This window comes from Dysidea avara, chromosome 6 (assembly GCF_963678975.1).
Source record: "Dysidea avara chromosome 6, odDysAvar1.4, whole genome shotgun sequence".
Taxonomy (NCBI): Eukaryota; Metazoa; Porifera; class Demospongiae; order Dictyoceratida; family Dysideidae; genus Dysidea; species Dysidea avara.
In genome coordinates, this window is record NC_089277.1 from 14,072,084 (window position 1) to 14,089,625 (window position 17,542).

A 17,542-nucleotide genomic window follows, 5' to 3' on the forward strand; every position below is an offset into this window, starting at 1 on the left:
GAAAGGACATCATTTTCATTTGACTGATGACAAAATTGTCATACGCTGTCTTGCTGAATACCACCTAGTAATGTCAACAGATCACAATATATTATTGTGTTGTTATACACCAGTATAATAAGTTACATTAACATTCATACACACAACTAGTAAATTCTATTATTCCTAATGTCCTCCATATGCTCCACCAGCATAACTGTCCTTCTGTAGTCTTGAACTATATGTACGGGACACTAGGTTCCATGACTCCAGGTAGCGGTCAACACAATTTTGGAGACATTTCTGGTGATATAAAACAATGCACGTAAATATCAGATACATAATACACACATACATAAAATCATCAATAGTTATACAAGAGGAGCTCTTTGTTAGAGTACTGTAGTACTGGATAGTAGGGATCATAAAGGCTTGTTTCCTGACAGCATGGCGGTATTGGATAGGTCTAAAAATGTCTGCAGAGTGGTCCAAACTCTTCCAACAATTTTTTATGAAATTATAAAAAGCATATATAGATCTAACCCAAAACAGCCCAGAGGTGAAAAAATGTGTAGCCTTCCAAAAATATATAGGCTAGTATGAAAAAGTTGTGATACCAAAGGTGGCAGTCAAGAAATGACTACAGTAAAATCATCACTTTTGACATTAGCCTATTTTTGGAAGGCCTCACCCTTTTTACAGCTGGGCTGCTTTGGATTAAACATCTTTTATATTTGTATAGCTATGCTGACTTGCCTATCTTTTTTATTTTCCAAAAGGTAACATACTAATTAGATTTTAAAAGATATTTGTACCATATTTCATATTTCATTCCATATTAGCCAGTTGCATGTAAGGGAACTTGAAACATGCTTGGTAAATGCACATATGGTTGGTTTTCACGTTACTAGACAAAAAACATCATGGGATGAGCCTGAGCAAGTCAAGTTGCATAAAATTGTAATTGTGCATGGTTGACAAGGGCGGCTCCAGGAACTTTGGTGACAGGTTTTAAATTTTCTGTTGCATACCCACTTTAGGGGAGTCTTGCGGCATGCTTCCTAGAAATTTTTTAGTAATTATTTATTATGAGATTTAATCTAGTAACAATTTTCACCCAAAAAAGCTGACATATTAAAGGTTAACTAAAAATACAAAATGTGACTGTTCTATTAGAGTAATTGATGCTTTATTAGAGTATTTCAATCTGAATCCTTGATACCTTTGCAAATTAATGCAAAATTAATTTTAATTGCATATAATACAGACCAGTTTCTAGAAATCTCAAAAACCCCCCTTCCCTAAATCCACCCCTTGCTGAACATATGCTATGTTGTGCATTGGTATTTTGTAGGTGGAAAAGAAAGAGCAAGATCGTGCAAAATTGAAAAAGACAATAGTAAAGGGCAAGCAATTTCTCACATTTAATAATTGCAATGAATCCATTGAAATTGTGTCATTTTAGCAATGACACTTGGTTGATTAAACCATGCAGTGTTAGTGATACTGGTGTCATGATTAACTTAGCATTGTAAACTGTTGTTCTTAAGATGAATTAATGCTGCTGTGTAGATACTGCAAGTGGCCTCTCCTGTTCCTGTCGTGCTGTTGTCTCGTAGCTCTTCTTAATTCTGCGTGTTCTGGCATTTTTTGTCTGCTACATCTGTTGTGCTCCCCTCTTCTAGCATGCACTTCTTGATTCTGCTTCTTTTGGTGCTTTTCTTCCCATTCGCAATCTATTAAGTTCTCTGCGACACATACGGAGTGATTCAGCTCTATCATCTGTATCGTCCATATGGATGATATGGACGATGCACGAAAAATAAGAATACGTACATACCAGTTTTATATGGAGCCATAAACGTACATACCAGCCTTATTGTACTTTCCTATGCCTTCGTCTACATCTTTTGTCTTGACTTTCATAACAGCAGCAACTTCCATCTTCCTCGAGTCTCAGCTTCCTCTCGTTTTTCCGGGGGAGGGAGGGGAGGGGAGGGGTGTTTTGTTTTTCCAGGGGGGGGGGGGGGGAGGGGAGGGGGTGTTTATATACTTATAAGCATGCATATTTTCAGTCATGTAATGAAAAACCCATATTAAATTTGGATGTTTGATAGAAGAAACCCATAATTTAATAGCACCATCCCATATTTGGATGATTGATAGCACCAACCCAGTGTTGTTCTGCAGTGGTGCTGGCCGGTGATTTAAGTGTCTTGGGCATGGTAGTGTTATCTACCATGCAGCCATCAAATTGGTGAAGAACTGGTAAGTCTACTGAGAACTTATGCTTGATAGCACCAGTAGCATCAAGATTCCATAATGATTTTATCATGTGACATTAGATAGCACCAGTTAACTTCGTATTTGTTAATGGACATTATCTGTACATGCATTTGATGCTTGTATGTACAGCTTTCTACCTAGTGTGGGGCTTGGCTGTAATTTATCGTGCAGTGTGTGATAGCACCAGTTAACTTTGTATTTGTTACCAAAGATTGTCCATACATGCATTTCATGCTTGTATGTACTGTTTTCTGTGTAGTGTGGGGCTTGCTCAGGCTCGCCCAAATAACTCATTGAAAACTAATCATATTTCCATTACATTTGTACCTTGTTAATTACCTATCACTTGCAGGACAACTTCAGCTAGTTTGCATAAGTGGTTTAGCCTGCAGGAATGAGAATAAAATCACAGCAAATTCAACTGCTGCATTAGAGTATCTTGATCATGCAATAGAGCGCGCACAAATTTTTCTGAGCACTTTTAATACAATGTACATATGAACAATCTAGATTGTACATGGATAGCTTGGGTGTATAGGTGTGGAGGTCCCTGGTTTGAACCTTGAACATTTGACTTTTTTCATGTACGTTTTTTCGGTGGTTGTTCTATTAGAGTATCTCAGTCATGCTTGTTTCACATGTCTGGATTTTGCTTTTATCTCCTTAGCTAATAATACCCTCAGTACTTTCAACTTGCTAAGATCTGTGCTACAATGGTTAGCCTATCTGCATACCAATTCTTAAGTTGTTTCTGTCAATAGTTTATCCTGCAGGAGTGACAAAAGTTTTGCTTGTAATTTGGGAAAACTGTCTGTGATTTTTGCTCCACTTCTACTAATCTGTACATAAATTGGAAGATAAATGTACTATAATAATATACCATTCAAATTTGAAAAGAATCCAATAAGACTTGCATAAGTTAAAGGCAATTTTTGTAAGTGTTGCTAAAAGAAAAATTAACGGCAAAAGAAAATATGAAGAAAATGTAAAGGAGCATATTTCAATAACCACTGGATTGATTTCTCGAAATGTCCCACCTCGGGGGATTTTTCTCAGAAAAAATGGGCTATTTCGTTTTAACCATTACTGAGGTACGAAGGCATGAAAATAGCATTTTCTTGATTCCTGTGAAATACACGCTTGTCTGTCACGTCCAAATGCATTGGCTTTTCTTGGCCACACAACACACTATTGTGTATCTTGATATTTAACTAAATTTTATACTAATTGACTAGTTTGGCTGACTGCATGACTAACTGATACCTTCAGCCAAGCATAACTCGACAATGGATAATGGTACAGGCTTGATTTATTACGTTGTAATGGCCTGACACATGCCTTTTGCCAATCGTAGCAGCCATAACGCCTTTATTATAGACTTACCTTTGTAGCATAGGCTGCCAATTATCGCCATTTACTTATTATAGCTACTTTTGCTATCTATTATTGTCATGCAAAAATTACGTGATTTTACAAAAGCAAACGGGTTGTGCAGTAGCTAAAGAAATCATTTCGAAGATTATCTGTTTGAATCACATCATAAACTTATTTTCACTTTGTTTAAGCAAAGTTACTAACTACGTAAGTAATTTTGTTAATGTTAACTTGCAAATCAGTAAGATACGTGCGCTCTACTGCACCTTTAGAGTGATGCCACGAGGACAGTCACAAAAGAGGGCCAATGGACGGAAAAGTCGTGCTACATCAGCTCCTCCTTACTTGTAATCACCTCAGAAAAGGCTGAAGTGGGACAACGCATCGATGCTTGCTGCTATGGAGGAGGTAAAGCAAGGAAACATGAATGTTAAGCGTGCTTCTGTGCAGTATGGTGTTCCACATACAACCCATGAGATACAGCCACTCAACACTGCAGTGTATGGGCCACTCAAATCCAACTGGCAAAGTGTTTGTCACAATTACATTCAGTCACACCCTGGCAGGATTATCACCAAGTATCAATTCAGTAAGCTGTTTTCAAAAGCCTGGTTGAACACAATTGTTCCAGCAAATATCACCAGTGGCTTCAAACATTGTGGAGTGTATCCTTTTAATCCAAGAGCAGTTCTTGATCATGATCCTTGCGCTGAAGTTCCCATCATTGATAGCACTGCAGAAAGACCACAAGAAGATAACACAGGTAAAGTTTCACAGCTTGATGATGTCACAGATTCCACCAGTATTGCTTGCACATTCACAGCTGAAGAAGAGCTAAAATTTGCTACTCAATTTGCTAAAGGCTACACTTTGCACGATCCGAAGTATATAGCTTGACTTGAGGCTAACCATTCTGAGGAAGATAGCAGTAATTTTTGCCTTTGGCAGAGTACTTTCCAGATGCTATTACACCTGATGCATTATGTCTTTCAGACCCTAGTTCTGATATGGTTATTTCGTCTACAGATGATGCTGATGTGCCTGTTCATCTGCCATCTTTTTCTACCCTTTCAAGTAGTTCAAGTAGTTCAAGTACGTCATCCTCCAACACCCAGTCCAGGTACTCAGCAGTTTGTCAACGTAACGTTGACGCCTCCGACTACAGTCTCTAGTAATTCAAGTGCCCCTTCTACCTCAACTCCAACACCCAGTGCAGGTACTCAGTGTGTCAATGTCATTTCAAAATATCTTGTTCAGTGTGTACCAGTGGCCACTAGAAAGGATAAAAGCTCATCAACTAGAGTCACTGGTTCAGGAATATTAACTAGTGCAGAGGGCCTTGTGCTTCTGAAGGGAAAAGAAGAAAAGAAACAGAAAGAAGAAAAAGACAAAAGAAAGAAGTGAGGTTGGACAAGCGAAAGCTGGCCAAGAAGAAAGCAGAAGAAAAGGCTAGTAAAGCTGGTAGTAAAGGGCAGAAGAGACCATAACGTAAGCCTCCCAAAGATCAAGAGAAGCCTTCTACCTCTCAGGATACAGATACAATCCCAGTAACCCCTACAACTATTTCCCTGCCACTGACTGATATGGATGATACTACTAAGGATGCTTTAGAGCTTGATTGTGAGTGTTGTGAGTGTTTAGGGACTTACCAGGAAGACGTTGACATGGGGAATGGAGCAGAATGGGTAAAATGTGGCTGTGGACAATGGATTCATGAGGAGTGTGTGGAGAATGCTGTTACTGATGTGAATGGTGCAGTTAGATGTTGCTCCAACTGTGTTGTGTAATTTTTGATTATGTAGTGTGCATGAAACACTGATTGTAGTATTTTATTATCTTTTAGTAATGTTGTGCAATCAATAAGGGAATTTTTATAATCAACTTTATGGCTTCTATGGTTGAGTGGGTGATAGGTGTGAAAGTTAAAATGGTAATTGTGGAAGCCAAACTAACACATCAGCTGTTATGTGGCAAAGTATGGGTGAGTGGAGATAATTAGTCTACAGCAAATATACTGGGTGGCAATTGAAGATGCCTGCTTTAATTGTCATATCTTCATTGTGGCTACTAGGATTCTTTCAAATCTTTAGGGAAGGGTGGACTGATAACGAAGGTTGGGATGGGTGAAAACAGAATCTTGGAAATTTATGTGGCTCACATATTATAGTGCTTTAAAAAGTTCATGGCAATAATTGGCGGCATACGCTACTCCTTTGTGTCCCATTTCGTTTTCCACTACTATGTGTATGTGTTGATTCATGGTAACAGGTGATGGTTTTAGTGCTGGTTTGATTACAGAGACACTTCTCGTACTGTTCTTTGTTTGTGACGCTAAATAATGTGACAAAGGTTATCTAACCAGTTTAGATACCCACCCGCAGGAATCTATTGGAGTTTAAATACCTCATTAACAACTAAACTTCAAAGCATACTATGCGTGACATAGTGTAATAATTTATACAGTGGAAACGCAACAACAATCAATTACGTATATTACACGATTGTTACCTTCTCTCTTGAGTCAAAGTCACTTCCAGGTGAGTGAACACATTTGATGAAACATTTATGAGTGACTTTCTACAGGAATGAATAGTTAGTAAAACAATGTTGGTATACCAGTACACAAATATCGGTACACAATTATAAAACATATGATACATATGTGACATGAATGCTATTCATTGAGTGGTACTATAAATATGAGCTGACATGTTTTTTTAATTTAAAGGTCCACTGAAATAGTTAAATACACTTTGGATCCTTGCTACTAGTGGGATAGATTACTGCATGTGATTATGTTATAATAATTACATTGTATCATAGCGCATTGGAAAAAGAAAATTTTAGTACATACGAAGTGCACATAAAGCAACTTTAATTAAGTGTCCATGTACAGCTAGATTCGATATAATTTCACTTCATATTTAGTATTTACCATAACGACTTGAAACACGGTAATAACTTGCTACAAGCAACTTGTTAAAACCAGTTACAAGCCTACAGGAGATGGTGAAATTACGCTAGTCTTGTGGTGGTGAAGAACACTTGAGAACACCTGTTAAAGGGACTGTAAATCAACAGTACAGTGGTTGAAGCAAGTCAAAGTTTATTTCTTGGATGTTTTCGAATTTTAGGGTTCAATATAGCAGATGGAGGTAGAGAAACATAAGGAAAAGCAATTGCGATGGCACCACTGGCAAGATATGCACGAGATCATGTATTATTTCTACCACACGGATAGGCAATTCAGAAATGTCTAACAGTGAGATACCACTGTTGTTTGTTTACTTTGTCAAAAAACCAAACCAATCTTACTTCAGAGAAGCATAATGAAACATGAGCTTCGAAAGCATGAAGCACTACAGGCAATAACTCCGCTATTGTTTTCCAGCAAACATTTCAGTGATCTTGCACAAGAAAACCTTTTCAATAGTTCAATTATGCTGAGATATTAAGCCACAAAGTCTAGTGATGTCACATGGTAACAGAACTGGAAATACTGTTATTACAGACTTTACAATGAGAAAGGTAGAAAAAGTGAAAGTCTATTGTGCAAGTGGCAATACCAAGCTCTCCTTTTGAACTTATTGCATGATACAAACCATCTATTCATTCATCTTCGCTTACTGTTTTATTGAAATAAGGTATAAACTCTATGTACAGTTCTAAGCACAGCCGATACATTTGCCACATACTAAATTACAGTGGAATCTCCATCAATGGGATCATCTGGTATTCAAATAACCGAATAGACCAAGTATTGATGTGATCAATGCAGACAAGTATTATGCAAAAACAAGTTGATGTTATGCTACTTCTAAAAACCAGGCGCCCATGCAGTTAATACTATCCCTTTCTAATTAGCCCTTCAAAGACGGAATTAATTTTGCCCAAAGGTGGCCAATATACACAGGTTCCACTGTATAATCAAGTCTTCAGTAAACACTTCCAAATAAATTTCTTACAAGAAATTGAATATGAAATAATGCATAAGTATGTACTGTAGGCAGAGCATCAGGCTTCTATTACTGCACAACAGGATATTCTTATACATAAAATAAAACTTTATTTCAAGCACTACAAGAACATGTAAACAGTTTTATACAACATTAAAGAGTATTTTTGATACGAAGCGATGAACAGCAGACATTGTCTTCACCGAAACCAGACGGTGTTTTAAATGATACAAGCATCCGTTTAAAAATCATGTGATCTATTGTATACCACTCAATTCAGTAGCACACGAGGATTCTAATGGCACTGAGTTTAAGGCCATAGTATGGTGAAGATATGCCTTGATTAGTGAACCAGTGTACACCCATGGTGGACATTTGATAAAGAAGCTAAGTGGTGTGATGAATGGCGTTTTACTCAAATTCTTTGATGTTTGGTGCCATTTTATTGGGACGTTCATGGTAAGCAATGTGGTGGCTGTGTCATTAATACCTGAGAAGTTGTATAGAGGCATGTACCAAAGCCTAAATATAGGTATACAGGAGTCAAAGGGATAATAGGCATGTATATAATTTAATTTATACCATGCTATTATTAATTCAGCTAGATAATTAAATTTGCAAATACCGTAATTCATGAATTATTTTGTAATTTGGTAATTACATTGCTATGCGCTACTAAGGAAGCGTAATTATAACAAACCACTTTAAACCACAAATAACACAGAAGTATCTTCTCAACTGCTTTATAGTGTATCGTGTTTTCTTGTGTGAATATTTTAGAAAAAGCCTCAAGGCTGCCCTTCATTTTCATTCATGTAAGTACAGGTAACGCCCTCCTTTCTACTCAAAGGATATGCTATCTGTATTCCTCTTCCGCTATATTGTTGCAGGGCAGGACACCCAAACTACAAGACTGCGGAAAGTTGACTCGCTCCAGACTAAGTGAACTATTGTAGGGTCCAACATTAGAGTTTAGCCTGCAGCAGGGGCCAGGGGAGGAGGGAAGGAGCAATACTAGTGGCTGCAGAAGTCGTGGTTCTTGATTACATCTTCAAGTGAAATGGTCTGTACATTTAGGGGTCTAAGAATGCAAATATGTGAAGGACACGTATGGTGGTTCTAGGTCTATAACCATTTGTCATATGTTTCTAGATGTTTGGCTACTCTTTGTGACTCTAGAGTGTAATAAGTCATTAGTTAGTAGCCACACTTAGCAGCTAGTGGATGGTTTCAAAGGGTCAAGGGATTTTGTAATTACATGTGATCATGAGGTATTATGAGGTAAATGATAAACTGCACAGCTAGGTAAGGTGAAAATGTCTTTCTGCCAATTCCACAAGTAGGGTAGTCACACTCATAATGTTGGCCATTTTTTTTATTAAGAATGATTGATAAAATTGTAATAGTAAAAATCTTGATCACTTGATCAACAATTCTTGCTTTGCTTACATGTGCATGGCTTTAATTGCAAGACGCATATTCATTACAGGGCTTTATATATATTGTTAATGTACAAACTCAATCATGAGTATAAATTTCATTGACTCCACATTGCGCCCGTATAACTGCTTTAGACTCTATTTCACATTACACTCAGATTACTACGGCTGTTTCTGCTGTAGGCTCGGCAAAAGCAGCTGGTTTTCTTGCGATAATACTAGCGCCATGGCAACTATGTGTCCTCACGTAACAAAATAATTGCACTCGTTAAATCACTGCACGTGAACAATGCATAGCAATTGGATAAACCTAGATTTTGAGCATATGTTATATTGTGCCTGAAGGCGTGGAGTATATGAGATTTATTACCCACCCAAAACAACCTCTAATCGTACACATTTAGCTACTTAGTTACAAATTTATATAATTAATAAATAAGTCAAGAGATGAAGCTTGGATAATATAATCATCTAGTTTGTTCCATAATTTTATCGAACCTAGTTGGTTAATGTTGTCTTAAATTTCCATACTTTTGATCATCAAAACTTGTTATCATCAGTTTCAGTTTTGATACCAGTCATAAGAGCCACACTATATTCATGGGCATTTATATAACACAGTTGTGGACTAACTGTATAATAGTGTGTATTTGTACACATGCATGTAGTGTATTTGGGTTAAGAAGAACCAGTTGTGTGGCAAAAAGGGTCCAGTCCTGTTACACTTAAATGACAACAAAACAATCCAGCCAGCTACACAAGCACATGCTGTATATGTCTTGATGTTCAGTAAATGCATTAAGCACACAACGTGCAAACTGATCATCACTGTTTAAGTTTTAACAGACCTGTATCAGCTCCTGAGCAGTTGCGATGGCTACTTGACTGCGCACCTCTTCCATCAATTGACTCTTACTCTTCCTGCTGTCACCAGAAGAACTCATGGAACTGGAGTAGTCCATCTTCGTTGCGCACACGTGTAACCGTATTCTAATATATTGGTGCAGCACGATGAGTGATGATGCGCTACTTTTGGATTGCGTGTAGACAATGCGGTACCCTGTGTAATCGTGAGGGTTGTGTGTGTTTGGTGTGTTGTTACGTAAACAGTAGTGTGTGTTTGTATTTGCGTATTGAGTTTGAAATCCTTGTATAATTCCGGATATTGCACTTACGGGATGTTCTATCATAGCATAGATTATTTACACCGGGATCTATGATCATAGATACATACACTAACTCCATGCAGGTACCTGGAGTTAGTATATCTGGTTCTATGCACTAGACTACGTGGCTATGGCCGAGTCTGTGGATACTTTTCTGGCCCACCACTAAAGCCTATTATTGGTGCTAAGTACTGGAGCAACTAAAGAGTCAAATCTACACTACAACAATAGCCTCTATCACCACTAGTACACATGACAGTACATGCATCCTATAAGTCAGCACATACTCAACCCTCATGAGCTATAAGGGAAGAGCATATACTGGCAGTTGTAATGTGAAATGGTCGCCCCTCATTTTTTATTCAATGTATAATATCTTCAAAAATTCTATTTCAAAATCCTAGATCTGTCACTGCCATCTTTAGGAAGAACTTTACCATGCACTTTTAGTTAAAATATTGGAAAAGCTAAAATATTAAAAATCAGAACTTATTGTATAACTAAAGTATTATTACAACATCACCCCAGAACCCTTTTACATTCTAAATTCCACAAAAAGGTATCATTGTTGAATATTAAGCTCTATTTTTGTTTGCTTTCTAACATCAACTGCAAACGTTATATAAATGGTAACATTCAATGTGTGTAATGACAGGAGTGATTATTTACATATATACAAACATAATCCATGGCCAACTATCCCCTTACAAAAATTTAGTCCTGGTACAGGCATGAAAATTAGTCATTTTTGTATGTTAGCAGGCCTGTAACCTACTATATTGTATACAACAGGCCTGTGTTGCATTTTATATAGGCCTGTGTTGTAAACTGGTAACAAGCCTGTGAAATAGTCAAAAATCTGTGGTAGGCCTGTAAAGATATACAAGGTGTGGATGTGAAGTCCTGTACCAGGTCTGTACTACATGTAAGTGATACAGGCCTGTAAACACTGCTGCATTTCGAATCCCACAATGAAAAGTTTACTTGTTTGCAAGATTATAAATACAAAATGAAACCTTTAATATAATAGGAAGATGGAGAGGCAAGTTAGCCAGTATGTACGGTATAACTGCTCTCTATACTGCAGGAAACTTTGGAAATATACTAAGTGAGCTAAGCAATGCAGTAACCAGTAGCAACAGTGGTCACCATAGCAACAAATTACATGCTTGTATATTTTTTGTTCAAGATACCCTGGTCCTTGACTGTGACAGGCCTGTAAATTGAAATTACATACCTGCCACAATACTATTACATTCTGCAACAATCCTGCCAGACTGGCCTGCCCCAACAGTGTAATCTAGAATACAGTGTTGTGACAGGCTAGTGACAATATAGGCTTGCAGAAGGCTAATAGGCAATAATTTTTATAAGGGTATCGTAACTGTGTCAACTAGACAATATATAGTTGCCATGCCTTAGAAGGGAAATTCCTTTACGAAATCAGGATTGCTTCTATGTGTAGGTGTGTGTATATCAGCATTGAAACTGGGTCACTACTGCTGACCCGGATGACCCACTCACCCGGATAGCTTCCCGGGTCTGACCTGGATTTGACCCTGATGTGACCCGGATTGACCCGAATTAATTAAAGCCGAGGTGCGGTAAGAGCTATGTTTCGGGTAGTCTTAAGCGAGCGAGCAAGACTACGTTTTGAGTGTTCGATTTGTGTTGAGTAAACGAGTAGATATATGTGATAACTAAGCCGGTAAGTTTATAATTTAAAATCAGTCAGTGGGTTTAGTTCCACGTAGCTACTATGAGTTTTAGACAGCAATTGGGTGTGGCTTCTTGCATACCTAGTATTACAATTTCCAGATATGTTTAAAGTGGGTGTGGCTCACAAAAGTACTTATCCTGCTGCAAGACTAGACTATGTAAAACTCGTACAATAATTGATTAGTGGGTGTGGCTCCATTTAAACTTGCAGACAGCAACGGACACGGTTTTGTGCTACAGACTGCACTTACTAATAAATGGGTGTGGCTGAGCATATGTTTGTAACGCGATAAGTGGGTGTGGCTCACGAATGAGCTGTGCGATTAGTGTTAATAAGTTTCTACGCCGTCAAACTAGCAATTTCATTTCTCACGTGATCCAATTCGGGATAATCTGTAAACTGGGTCTGACCCGGATGACCTGGAGAAAATGTGACCCAGATGACCCGGATGACCCGACGCGTTTCAACACTGGTGTATATATACTGTACATATTTTTACATGAGTGTTTACACATTGTAAACATGTATGTACATCTTTTACAATGTTATATTTTGTTTATGTACTCCTCCCAGGAACAGTTACGTTCTACACGAGATTTTCCAGTAGAGTAACACTTCATCCAGTCCAGCTCAGATATGTCCATAACAAGACAACTGAAAACATTCCAACATTGAAATCGCTATTTGCAGAAATGTATAGATTATCTGAACTTGGTTGTCAACTACAAGTGTTAGATGTCTTGCATACAATGGAGAGACTCAATTACCCAATATACTCTAATATTTTCATATGTAGATTACTAATAATGTCTGTCAAGTTTAACAACAAAGATGTTTTTACAAAAGTACTGGATCTCATTGATAACCATATTCCTTATGATCGACAGGTGTATGCCTCAGTTATTAATGGCCTACTGGCTTTCTCTGGATATGAAGATGCCATGAAAGTTTACAGTGAAATGATTAGTAAAGGGATTATCCCTCATAATCATCTAGTTCGTAATATGTTTAGCAACAGTGTGAAACAAGGCGATATTGAAAATACTATTGTACTGCTTAATCAACTGTTCGCAAGGTGTATTCTGCCTTCGTCAACCTCAATGGAGGAGTTTTTAACAATTTGTCTGAACAACAGACTACATGATCAAGTCATCAAGCTGTTGAAATTTTACTCTACATATAACATACCAATTGAAGATACCCTCGCTAATCAGCTGATGGTTTATTTTGATAATTACAGGGACAGGTAAGTGTGCCTGCTACCTGTAGTAAAATATCTGTATTTCAGGCTTAATAAGACCACCTCGTAATCATAGATATGTAACTCTTAATAGGGATTGGAAATGGTGTCACGTGCCCCAAAATAGACATGTATTGAATGGGCATGTAGTTCCCATAATTTGCACCACTTACTAGATATATTGGCCATTGATGGAGTGTAGCAGATTTTGTGAGAGGGATTAGAACCTGCTAGTGAAGTGTGCCACCATATTATATACTAGCTTTGTTTAACCACTTGAGCCTTAGATTAAAGCTTGAAAGATAAATAGTGTTGCTAGACAATGACCGTGCAGAGTTACAAGAACAGAAACACGAGGAGTTGTAACTGAGGAGATACGCAGTGTGTAAACTAAGGATGTGACTAATAAACTATTCTGTTAAATTCTAATTACCAAAGGGGCTCGATCTAAATGGTCATGTTGATATCAGGAAATGTGTGCAGAGGCTACAGAAACAGAAACATACCTTGGTGCAGAAGCAATACTGAAATGTCACGATATGACAAGTTTCCTGTGTGGGAAATGCCACTCAGTGGCATCCACCAAATCAGCTTGTATCACTAATCGTTACAGAAGTTTTATATTATACTAAACCTACAATAATGATCTACAGTAAGTCATACTATTCAAAGCAGTAGCAAACAAAACACACCTCGTATCTATCAAATGTAAATGTACAGGTACAGTGGGTGCATAACACTGTTTCCAATCCCTATTAAGAGTCATATACGTATCTATGATTATAGTGACCATGTCGAGTTGGTCCCAAACATAACTAAGGTGTATTTCATGGCCTCATTGAACTGCTCGCACTCTTGTGAGACAACATTGCATTTGAGTGACTGTGCAACACATGTTGTATCAGTGTTAGTTGGTTATTGTATCTCTTATTATAGCTGTACTAGTGATAAGCGCTGGCAAAGTGTACTAACAACTGTGAGTGAAAAGTGAGGAAGAGTTGTAATGTAGTGAAAGAGTATAATTATGTACATGTATGCCTTTACTTTCCAATCATTACTAGTACTAGTTACTTATGTCATGCACTGTATGTTGTAGCTATGGTACATGTTGTAAATCTCTACAATACATTGCTCATTGTGGTAAAAGATCATTGGGTGGAGGCTTATATCCAGTACATGTGAGACCTTGATTTCTCTTGCACAGGTGTTTATCAGCTGTATAGTACAGTGTAATGACTGTACGAGTTGAATACTCTAATCTGATTGGCTGAATTAAAATAAGGTCTTTAATAAAGGTTGATTCTTGCTCTAAGGCTGAAGAATAAGAAATTAGGCAATATACGATACTTTGTGGTCAACAATAAATAATTTATGTTGTTGACTCAACAACATATCTATCCTCCACGTGTCTGATTATTTTGTGCCTTCTTGTTCTAGTGGAGTCTGTCTCAATTGTTGTACACAATTGTCTTGTACTCTCAGTGACCAACAACTACACAAGTTACGATCACTTTTTAACATTGAACTAAGAAGAGCAACAATGCAAGCAGAACCTGATCGCAAAGTACACATAAAGTTCTTAGATGAACTGATTATCAATAACGGACCTTTTCATTATGTTATTGATGGACTAAATGTAGCCTATTATGGGAACGAAAGTTTATCATTTAACAAGGTACAACTATTTGTTTATGATGTACAGTGAAACCGTATTTGTATTAAGGACACCTTGCATTGGGACTGACCAAAAGCGTCCTGATTTATGATACTTTGAGACCATTGCCGAGTGCTCAGATTATAAAAGTGTCCTCATTTTCAAGTGTCCTGGTTAAGAGATTCCACTGTAGATCTACAACACCGTGTGTGTGTGTGTGCGCGTGTGCGTGTGCGTGTGTGTGTGCGCGCGCGCATGCATGTGTGTGTCTGTGTGTATTATTTAATATTTGTTATACTCTAAAGAACAGTCACTGCAAAATCTTTATACCTATAGCTAACTTGGAAGGAATATAAAACACTGTTGCAAATAAATACAAGCACTGCATATACATTACAACTGTGTATAGCCATGAACAAGCAAGCACAAAATTCTATCAGTTATCGGATGAGTAGGTAGCTATTTTTCTGTATTGATAGGGCACTAGTTTGTCATATCATCTTAATTGCATCTGTAGATAGGAAGAATGATGATTTGTGTTAATACAAACCTCAAAGCCAGTTTGGTTGGCTTTGGGTATATGCTTGAACTACAAAAAGAAGTGAAATCCACACAAAAACAGCCAAGCTGCATAAAAAGGGTGCAGCCTTCAAAAAGCCTGAGTGAAAAAAAGTTGTGAAGCTAAAGGTTGGCTGCAATGTAAGTTCATTATCATCCACACCATTGTAGCCATGTCATGGCCGCCACCTTTGGTTTCACAACTTTTTTCACTCAGGCATTTTGAAGGCCACACCCTTTTACACAGCTTGGCTGTTTTTGCGTGGATTTGCATTAAGGACACCTTTCTACTAATCTGAACACTTGGCGATGGTCTCAAAGTATCCTTTAGCATGCACACTGACCTGGAAAATTAGGACACATGTCCTGATTAACTGTAAATCTACAACATAACTTTGTGTGTGCGTGTGCGTGTGCGTGCATGCTTATAAATCTAGTGACTGTTTTATTAGAGTATTTGTTACAGATATTGAAGTTGTGTGATAGACTGAACAGTGAGGACGCGGCAAAGATACTGGTGATTGGCAGCTGGCATGTATTAAAAAACTTAACAATCGATGGAAATAAAGTGGATTACTATCAAGCTGTAAAGTATTACTCTGACCAAGGACTGTACTTCTTTGTTGAGCTTGGCAGGTATGTAGTGTACTCACAGTGAGCCTGTTAATATTGACACTCAAATATGAAGACACCTTTATGATCTAGACACTTAGTTCACATGCCAAAGGAACTAATTCTTCCTTGGCAGTACATTATAGTGTATCCTTTTCTGTATATTCAGTACCGCTAGCTACAATACTGACCATAGTCTTATGAAATAGTGACTGCTCAATTAGAGTATTTTGTCCTTGATTGAGTTTTGACTATGTAGCTGTGTGTACCCATACAATTATTATTAACTCTTGATAATATCCACTTTTCAGCTCTGTGGTAACCATGTTTTACATTTGAAATATATTTTAGCTCACTTAGTGACTTGGCTCTTATCTATGCCACACTGCAATCAGGCAGGGACACCTTGCTGGTATCCAATGATCAATTCAGGGATCATATTCATAACATTAGTATCACAAACCAGAAAGCCAGTTTGTTAATGAAGAGATGGCTACTAACCACTCAGGTGAAAATGTCATATGATGGAAGAACTTTCAATTTGGTGGTAAGGATATATTGATGGGTTTTTTTTTAGTGAGCCTGAAGAGGTTATCAACACAATGTTAAGTACTACTTTACCTGTGTGTAAAAAGATTTCAGTTTCTGCTGTCTGGGATAACTGCATGTTTGTTGACTGTATCTAGCTATATCCTGATTATTTGACTAATTCTCTGGATTCATACATTTTACAAACGATTGTGGTGAAGGTTATATAGTAGATGTCAACAAAGTTCTAGTTCCATAATTTGCATGGCAGGACATTTCATTGGTATATCCTGGGCATGTTTGCTTGGTCCCAATGTCCATATTTTGTTCTGTGTGTTGACCATATTTACACAATACGTAACATTGTGTATATCATCTCACAGTATCCACCCCCCTACCTGACAACAGTACACATGAACATGGAGGAGGATCACTACCATATTCCAACTAATAATGAACAATGGTTGTGTGTTAGGAGGAGGACAAGTAGTTGATGACTACATGTGTTGTGTTGTACAGTATTATTGGAATTGTGATTGTTTAGAAATTTTGATGTTTTACACATCAGGACTTGATAAGCTCCTGGTTGGAACCTGTCTTATTTAGCCACCTGTATAGAAAGTCCACCTCTTTAAAAAGACCAGCCTTAAATTCCCCTAGTGAGAATTTTATACACTAATCCACCTGTCTAAAGCAGCCATCTGCCTATTAAGCTTGTCCCAAAGGTGACCAGCTTAGACAGGTTCCACTGTAGTTTGTGGTCCAGGGAATCTTGTAGGCTTGTAGTCCCAAATCCCAATCTTTTTTATCTAGACTATGTTAGCTTGGTCCCAAATATGTATCTGTAGGGATATATATGGGTTTGTACATACTGTAACAAGCAAGCAAGGGGCATACTGAGTATTATATTATCAACCATGAAATAAAATGTCGTAGCTGAAACAAAGTTATAAATATTATTTTGAATGAATGAATAAACCAAGTACTTAAGCACTGACATGTTTGTTGGACAGTACAGAGAATTATTTCA

At 37.6% G+C, this 17,542-nt stretch overlaps 2 protein-coding genes across 2 annotated transcripts; one reads left to right on the forward strand and one right to left on the reverse strand.

The window, feature by feature from the left end:
* Window positions 1-73: 73 nt before the first annotated feature.
* On the reverse strand, window positions 74-10,051 carry LOC136259028 (mitochondrial import inner membrane translocase subunit Tim13-like). Its single transcript, XM_066052433.1, has 3 exons — window positions 9,883-10,051; window positions 6,148-6,216; window positions 74-282 (listed from the first exon to the last, which is right to left on the reverse strand). Exons 1-3 carry the CDS (start codon window positions 9,994-9,996, stop codon window positions 166-168), a joined length of 300 nt encoding a protein of 99 aa, XP_065908505.1. The 5' UTR covers window positions 9,997-10,051; the 3' UTR covers window positions 74-165.
* Window positions 10,005-17,059, forward strand: LOC136259027 (mitochondrial ribonuclease P catalytic subunit-like). The gene is made up of 7 exons (XM_066052432.1): window positions 10,005-10,104; window positions 12,494-13,166; window positions 14,097-14,147; window positions 14,598-14,835; window positions 15,839-16,008; window positions 16,336-16,531; window positions 16,896-17,059. Exons 1-7 carry the CDS (start codon window positions 10,053-10,055, stop codon window positions 17,004-17,006), a joined length of 1,491 nt encoding a protein of 496 aa, XP_065908504.1. The 5' UTR covers window positions 10,005-10,052; the 3' UTR covers window positions 17,007-17,059.
* The last annotated feature ends 483 nt before the right edge of the window (window positions 17,060-17,542 follow it).

What these genes read in the sequence shown, in the direction of transcription:
- LOC136259028 (XM_066052433.1), bottom strand. Translation starts at nt 9,996, where the DNA reads ATGGACTACTCCAGTTCCATGAGTTCTTCTGGTGACAGCAGGAAGAGT. An exon ending in CTGCTCAGGAGCTGATACAG is followed by an intron (nt 6,217 to 9,882) that starts GTCTGTTAAAAC and finishes TCATTCCTGTAG; the next exon opens with AAAGTCACTCATAAATGTTT. An exon ending in ACTTTGACTCAAGAGAGAAG is followed by an intron (nt 283 to 6,147) that starts GTAACAATCGTG and finishes TTATATCACCAG; the next exon opens with AAATGTCTCCAAAATTGTGT.
- LOC136259027 (XM_066052432.1), top strand. Translation starts at nt 10,053, where the DNA reads ATGATGCGCTACTTTTGGATTGCGTGTAGACAATGCGGTACCCTGTGT. An exon ending in TTCTTTGTTGAGCTTGGCAG is followed by an intron (nt 16,009 to 16,335) that starts GTATGTAGTGTA and finishes AATATATTTTAG; the next exon opens with CTCACTTAGTGACTTGGCTC. An exon ending in GAAGAACTTTCAATTTGGTG is followed by an intron (nt 16,532 to 16,895) that starts GTAAGGATATAT and finishes ATCATCTCACAG; the next exon opens with TATCCACCCCCCTACCTGAC.